Here is an 8804-nt window from a genome sequence, read left to right on the forward strand (position 1 = left end):
ACAGTTCATGTGGTATCCATTTTCCTAGCTTTGAAACTTTTCCGATTTGTTGTAGATGTCTATGAACAGTTCCATGGGATGAATTTAAACGTTCCGCAATTTCATCAACTGTTAAAGATGGTTCTGCTTCAACTAGTGCAGAGAGAGCATCATCATCAAAGTCAACAGGTCTTCCAGTACGAGCCTTATCCTCCACACTAAAATCATTATTTCTAAATCTTTCAAACCACTTCTGCGCAGTCCTTACACTAATTACAGTTTGATTATGAACAGTATTTAATTTTTTGGCTGCATTTGTAGCATTCTCATCACTTAAAAATAAAAAGTATAAAACATGTCTCTTATATTCATGTGTTACTTCCATTTTAACGAAAATAAACAACTGAAATGTTCCCAATTCTGAACAGTATTATATGAATGAGATCCAATTTAACACTTCAGTGTAAAAGGTATCACATTAGACTGGCATTTTTAACAGCAAAACAAGATTTTTCTCAAGGTAATAAAATACGCACGAACTTATGGACTGACCTGATACTTGGTTGTTCCCATTATGGGCTTGGCCCAACACAAAAGGTCCTCTAATGCCCATGGGACAGAATATGTTTATAAAAATATATTTAATAGTAATTCCTTTGCTTATTTTTAATGTATGTATGCAGATGTGTGTGTTTAATAAAAATATATAATTTCTTGTTAGGGTTTACCGGGAAGAAGAGGAGATGTTGGACCCGCTGGTCCAAAAGGTGATAAGGGAGAAACTGGTTTAGTTGGCCCTGCTGGACCCTCTGGCAGACCAGGAGATCAAGGACCACCAGGCTTGTCAGGACCAATAGGACCTCGTGGAGAATCTGGTGATAAAGTAAGTTTTACAGTCTTTCAAATAAAAAGATTATAAATGTAATTTTTATAATTTGAAATATATTATGAAAACATAACCAAACATAGAATTAATATATATTTTATTTATCTCTTTCATGAATAATGAATATGTAAAATGAAAATTTGATTAATAATAAATTATTGTTTTTTTTTTAAATAATATTTTATTAGAGATTATAAAGTTTAAATAATTTATAATTTAAAATTATTCATATGTCATGTAATATTAAATGCTAATGTCCTGTGTAGGTAGAAATCTAAAAGTTTTTAACATTATTTATTATGTAATAAACCATGCCTGAGTTAATCAAATAATTTTGGTATATTTAATCAAATAATAAATCCAGATTGATAATTTGATTAGTAACATTATTTATTATTTTTTATCCTTTAGTTTTGTTTGGAGATTTTTAATCTGCTTTAGAGTCTGCTTTTTATTTTTAATTGTTGTTTAAATCTATATCAAATATTTAAAATATCTGCATTAGTTGTCAGATTATATGACAAAATATTTTTTTCAAAAACTAATACTGTTTTTTAATTCCCTTGACATAATATTACTTTACGCTTATATATTTGTTCATCTCATAGTGCCATATCAGGTTTTCCTGACCTCGGCCACACCCGGCGCAGATTAGTAATGCGCCAAGGTGTTACTAGGGAAGGGTACAATCCAGAGTGGTTTCCCGTTGCCTTCTCTGGGGCGCGATTTTGCGCGAGGGGATCAAATGCCTTCCAGGAGGACTTTTATGGGGAACTGGCCTCCTATTTAGTCGTTATTGGCAAGGAGAAAACCCGGAAAACTCCAAGCAGCCAGCCTGTCCGATCGCGGCGTGAACCCACGACCGAACTCCCTGTGTTTAGGGTACGAAGACCATTCGGCCACTGGTGGGCCATATATTTGTTAGTAAATTTAAAATAAGAGTCTCTCTCTATTGTTAAATACAAATACAAATTGCATAAAATAACACTTTTGTAACTTAAAGTTTTCCAAAATAAAGTAATTTCTTATAAAATTCTTATTTTCAAAATAGTCCTTTTATAACTTAATATTAATTGAGAAATAAATGAGTTCTGCTTTCAGAAAAAAATATTTTAATAAATAGTTAAAACTGTTCAGTAAATATAGTCTGTTCAACAATAATAGAACATAGTGATTGCCTAGGAACTTGCTATTATTTTCATGTAACTTTGATGAAATTTGCTAGTACATTTTATAGCAAAATATTAACTATTATTTCCAACTTTATGGTTGCAGAAAGCAACTTTATGGTTGCTTTCTGAAAACAGGTTACCTGAAAGATTTTCTATGGGGATTTAATTTGCACTGAAGGATGCCCAGTCCAAAAGCCACATATTCTTGCACTGAAAAAGGATAATGTTGATTTTGAAACATGAAAGCTTGCATTGTCATGCATGAATTTAAAATCCTGTCTAGCAATTCTGTCTGGAGCTTTTGCAGACAACTCCTGATAAGTTTGAGAGTTAAACCAGATCTTTTTTATCTTAACAAAGTCTTATTTATTTTAGATTTAAGTATTTAAAATTTATTTTATGTTATGCAGTTAGCATCAAACTATCAAAATTAAGAGACTTCTAATGAAAGTTTCATATAATATTTTATTAAAATTTAATATTTACATTAAAAACAACATAAAATGTTAGAAAAATATGATTATTTAACACTAAGCAAAATATACATATTGTCATATAAGAAAGAAACACAAGTATAGGCATAATGATGATGATAATAACATGATGAAAAAAATAAAATGTCTTTATAAATAATTTCTAAACTGTAAATTTATTCATTCACTCAATCTGTAAAAGCTATATAAATTTTTGGAATAAGAAAAGGCTATCTATTCTATATAAATATATAATTGTTATCTTTTAAAATGAATGGTTTTAGTAAAATGTTGCCAAATTGATAGTGATCTGTCTACAAGAGATTTCAAATACTCAATGATTCATGTTTCCTGAATAACATGACATTCATCACATTATTATTGGAATCTGGAATGTGAAAATATAAAATTTGAAATGAATTTTGTTGCATTTTTTTTAAATCTTGAATATCATTCAAAGTCCTACCTTTACCTCATAGTTTTCTTCCCAAAAACTATCTTCAGATTTGAAAAGTTTATTTAGCAATTTAATGTGTATGTTTACTCTTTCATGTTCAATATTTGCAGATATTGTAAAATTTTAAAGATTTGAATACACAAATATAGCTGAGATAGTATAATTCTCTTTAATACTACAACATTAACATATGCATTATAATTAAGAGTACATGCATTATAATTAAGAGTACATGATCCAACAAATTGGGTTTTTAAGCAATAAATCTACATTAAATATGAGGATGACTTCTTGCTGTAAGTCTCAGAAGTGAAATATTGATTCTAATAATGTTATTTAAATAAAGTTATATTTACATTAAAATTACAATTACTAATGCTTCTTATTTTTATTTTCATATAATAATTCATATTTATTGAATGTAATGAATATCTACAGTTAGAAATTTTTACATTAAAGGGTGAAGTTGGTTCTCCTGGACCTGTTGGTTTACAAGGTCCACCAGGTGTTCAAGGTGATAAAGGACCTCCTGGACTTCAAGGAATACAAGGACCTCCTGGTCCAGTAGTATGTATTAAAATTTACTGATTTTTTCTATCAGATTGTTTATTATATAATAATTAATAATTTTTTTATCATTCCAACTTCATATGGATATTAAAAATATTAAATAGAATTAAAAATTTTCTACATAAAANCTTGGTCCCACATCAGAGTGTATTGATGTTGCAACACCAATCTTGCCAACTCGGTGTCGCACCTACCCATACTAATAGATTGTTTGTGTTCGGAGATGCAGCAAGACAACATTCTGGATGTCGCTCCAATATACTGGGTATGAGTACCGGCTGTTGTACTTTCCAATGGGATGGAATACACTCCAGGCTGCTCTAGCACAGAAAAAGGATCCCTGTCATTGCATAACACTCTTCTAAGGTTTGGTTGCGGCAACACTGGCAGAAAAAGCGTATGCTGCCTAAAAATACGGCAAATGCGGCCAGTAATACGGCCACAGAATGGTAATGACGGCTGGATTAACGTACATTTTTCTGAGGCCTGCAAAGTCGTGTCAGGAAATAGAGATCCTTTAACCTTTCTAAGGATGTATCTGTACTTAGATCTAGCATAACCTGCCGCACTTACCGCTGCACTTATAGCTTCAAGCTCGATGTTGACAAGAGCTTGATTGGAAGACAACAAAAAGGCCCTTCTAATTAGAGGAGCGATAGCTGCGTTGACGTAGTGCTGTGGTTGGTATGCGGTGGCAGGAATTAAAGGAGGTATGCTGTTGAACTTATGGAACACGGAGAACTCTATACCACCCTGGGCTTTGGTGATCTTTAAATCTAAAAATGCAATCTCACCTTCCTTTTCCTTTTCCCAGGTAAACTTGATGGTAGAATAAACCTGCATAAGATAACTTTTGAGGATATGGAATTCCTCTTCTGTGTGTTGCCAGCCTACTATGATATCGTCCACGTATCTAAGATATAATAGCGGGTATGCTATGGTGAGAGGGAAGCTAAACACTCTTTGCTCAACACGCCTCATGAGTAACTTCGCCAATATAGCAGAGAGTGGAGAGCCCATAGGTACCCCTTGTTTCTGTAGATATACTTTCCCGTTGAACCAAAAGTAATTATTTTCTGTGATAAAAAGCAAGGTCTCTCATATTTCTAGGATTTGCTGCACTGTAAAACCCTCCTTAACAAGCATAGCATTGGCAAGCATAACCGCCTCAAACTGTGGTACTGAGGGGTAGAGTGCAACCACATCCATCTTGTAGAAGTTGTAAATGCTATGGGATAGATTATCCAATACAGAAGAAATAGTGGCCTTTGCTGCAATGGACGATGACGTAACTAGGGGCGATGGGGGAAGGAGCCCACCCAGTAACTTAGCTATAGCCTTCTCCAGGTGGTAGGTTGGGTGGGACCTTTTATTAACCAGCGGCCTTAGAGGGCGGTTCTCCTTATGGGTTTTTATTTCAAAAAAGAGCCTAGGACAAGCTACATTGGGCAGCAGATCCACACATCCAAGAAGAGCGGAAATACTTGGAAGAGATGCTATTTTCCTAGCCTTCCTTAGTACCGAACGGGTTGGATCAGACTGTAAAACTTCAGCATGGGAAAGCCTGAGGAAATTCAAGGCTCTGGCCAGAAAATCCTCTTCTTTGCACAAAACAAACTTCTCCTTGTCCGAAATCAGGAGCGATAGACCTCTCTCCTGCAGGTACCGCTTTATAATATGGCTGTTCACACAATTTCCAATACCACTCTTGGAATGCTTCTGGGAAGCAAGCACTGAGACGATGGAAAGCTCCATACTAGGTAACTTAGAGGCCGCTTGACAGTTTTTAAGCGCCGCTAGAGTCACTGGGACTACTTCAGATGCACCAGAATCACTCGGTGGGGGGATAAACTAGATCTAAGTACAGGTACATCCTTAGAAAGGTTAAAGGATCTCTATTTCCTGACACGACTTTGTAGACCTCGGAAGAATGTATGTTAATCCAGCGTCATTACCATTCTGTGGCCGTATTACTGGCCGCATTTGCCGTATTTTTAGGCAGCATACGCTTTTTCTGCCAGTGTTGCCGCGACCAAACCTTAGAAGAGTGTTATGCAATGACAGGGATGCTTTTTCTGTGCCAAAGCGGTCTGGAGTGTATTCCATCCCATTGGAAAATACAACAGCTGGTACTCATACCCAGTATATTGGAGCGACATCCAGAATGTTGTCTTGCCGCATCTCCGAACACAAACAATCTATTAGTATGGGTAGGTGCGACACCGAGTTGACAAGATTGGTGTTGCAACATCAATACACTCTGATGTGGGACCAAGTGGGGATACTCAAACAGTGTGATAGCAGGAACCTCTTGTATATATGGGAGGCGCTATTTACCAGCATGCTAAATCCATGCAATACTCCCACGCTGGATGTGCCTTCCTTGTGGGTCAACTTATACAACAGGTTAAAACAACATCGCTAGCTCCGCATTCTCGCAAAATAATCTATTGCTCATGCGCGTTGGCATCAAGCGCGCATCTTTCAAACTTTCTGTTTTGTTCTATTTTGAGTTTATTTCAATGCTGGTTTGCCGTTGCTGTAATTTGAATTTGAAGGTTATTAACTGTTCTATCAACCTGAAGAAGACGAAAATAGTTTCGTTGAAAGCGCTAGTTGTTTGTAGCGATAGCTGTAGGTCGTTAACGCCTAGATGATAATTTTTTCAACTTTACTTATCCAAGATTCCGCGTGAAGTCCAATATTATTTTTTCACTTTTAATATATTTGCAAAACACGATTTCAAAAACAACATAAATAATTTTAAATAATAAACCTCAAGTTCTTTTGAATATGAAATTCATCATAAAATGGTGGAATCTAAATTATTTGGCTTTTTGGGGGCAAAACAGATAGATTCCTGCAGTCTTAAGTTTTGGGGAGTCCAGATAGGTCCTACAGCCTTGGGTTTATGGAATGGCCTGAAAGGTAGGCTGACCATATGTACCATTTTTTGCTCTGTCCTGGCTGTCCTATTGTTTTAGTGAAATTTTCACTTTTGCCCATTCTTTGAAAATCAAAACAATTAGCTCTCTATTTTGTCTGTCAAACACATTTGTGTACTGTATTCTGAACTTGTGATTTGTTATAAAATATTTATTCTGAATTGATAAGGGTCATAAATTTGAATGGATACTGCTGAAGATAATAAAGTCAAATGATTGCTGGTTTAAATAGGACTGCTTTTGCCATTACTATTAAAAATTAAATACAGTGGTGTTTCGTATAACGTACGCCTCGAATAACGGACGCTGCAAACAACGGACTTTCTGTTTCGCCGTTACATGACTCGAGCAACGGACTGGCTGCGAACAACAGACTTTCCATTTGGCAGTTATGTGAGACAAACACCATTTCTGCAAACATGTTGCAAATGATGTTTCTACTCTTTTTCCGTTGCCAATGACAATCTACTATTTTTAAAATATATTAGTATTATTAGAATATATTATTAGTATATCTGAAGTACAGAGCTCCCATTGAGATTCGGCTTGCTTCCTTGTTTATTACGTACATCACCTGAGTGCAGGGTATTTACATTTATTCAAGTGTTGTGCAAATCATGGCTTCTAAAAAACGGAAAAGTGATTTCAATTGAAACAAAGCAAGAAATCATCAGAAGGTGTGAAAGTTGACAAGAATTTCCTTTTCAAATGGGAAGAGGTTCAGGAGTTTATCAACACTCATTATTCAAACAGAGCTGAGGCCAACAGGAGCAATGATCTCTACAATGACACCCTTGCCCGTCATTTCCAACAGGTATTGAAGAAGAGAGAGAAACAGACCACCTTGGACATGCTTTTCAAAAAGCCAATTGCCAAAAAACAAAGGATGGAACAAGAAGAGTTGACTCTGCAATCCCCGGTAGCCGCTGCTGAATCTGACCCCGATTAAAAAACAATAAAAAGAGACCTGCTGCAATGTATAAAAAGTCTGTATCTGTATGAATGTGTGAAGAAAATGTTCCTCCACCTCCTTCTCACAACATCTGACTACAAGGCATAATTGGTGACTGCTCCATTTTCATTTTTTTTTTAATGGTACAGTATGGTTATTTTATGCTGTGGAATGAATTATATGTTTTAACATGTATTTCTATGGGAAAATGTGTTTTGTATAATGGACTTTTCACTTAATGGACGTGCACCTAGAACAGATTAAGTATGTTATACGAGGCACCACTGTAATTTGGAACTAGAAGAGGCACATAAGTACCTCCTCTAGTGCCTATAAATGTTAAAATGCTAGGTAATTATTAGTTTTCTAAGGTTATCTTTACTCTACATGCTGGCGTGCTGTTGTGGTCATACTGGACTTTATCAGTTTTTGGATGATGTTCTTTGAGCTTAGTGTTCAAATGATCCAATTGTTCATAGTAGAATTCTTTTGTGACAGTGATGTTGATTGAAAGTAACTTTATCATCCCAAACAAATGTAGATCATCACTTTCTTTTATACTGTCATTCCTTTGATATTTGCAACATCTGGTTGACCTTTGTTCACTCATGAATGCTTTAACAAATGCTTTGCAGATGAGATCATGAGTCTTTGTTGCATTGTGGCCACTTTTGAAGTTTTAGAGCAACAGCATGAAGATGTGTTCTTTTGAAAGTTTCGTGTTATCAGACATTGCATGTGTCAATTTCCAATGAAATATGTGGTAAAATACTCCCTTGGTTACTCTACTTATAGACAGACCCACATTGAACATTATAAAACATTTTTTTCCAGTCACATATAGAAAAAAATTGAAATGTCTAAATTTAACCTTTACAATCTAATGCAATTGTAATGTTTTGTATTCATTGAAAAGTTAATCTGTTGCTTGGATGAGGTGGTAAAGTTAATCTGTCACTCCAGTAACTAGAATTGAATCTTCCTTGGGAAATTTTTGTTGGTAGTATGTCCTGGATATTTCTAACCCTGCCCTAACTATCAGGTCAGTCCATAAGTTCATGCACATTTTTATCTACAAAAAAAGCAACGAAAAATTTTAATTAAATCTTATTTCAATCTATAATGTATTCACTATTATTTTGTACAATTTCTTGCCATCTTGATGGTAGCTTTTTAATCCCGTCTTTGTAAAATGATTTCGGTTTTGAATCAAAATATTCAGAAATAGCCTTTTTTACATTGTTCTCATCCTCAAAAGTTTTTCCTTTTAAAAAATTCTGCAAACTCCGAAAAAGATGATAATCACTGGGAGCAATATCTGGCAAATATGGTGGATGAGGTAAAATTTCCCAGTTGAAGCTTTTGAGTTG

General features: G+C 34.9%; 1 protein-coding gene across 1 annotated transcript in view; it reads left to right on the forward strand.

Annotated features, from left to right (window-relative positions):
* LOC111615967 (collagen alpha-1(I) chain-like) overlaps nt 1-8804 on the forward strand; it is a 108914-nt gene that overhangs the window by 71541 nt on the left and 28569 nt on the right. Inside the window, exons 29-30 of the mRNA XM_023357398.1 lie at nt 701-862; nt 3427-3534. Of these exons, the coding sequence (XP_023213166.1) occupies nt 701-862; nt 3427-3534 (270 nt within the window). The remainder of the gene's footprint in view (nt 1-700; nt 863-3426; nt 3535-8804) is intronic.

The sequence above is a fragment of the Centruroides sculpturatus genome, unplaced genomic scaffold (genome assembly GCF_000671375.1).
Source record: "Centruroides sculpturatus isolate CEXI.00-Female unplaced genomic scaffold, Cexi_2.0 scaffold216, whole genome shotgun sequence".
In the NCBI taxonomy this organism is placed as follows: Eukaryota; Metazoa; Arthropoda; class Arachnida; order Scorpiones; family Buthidae; genus Centruroides; species Centruroides sculpturatus.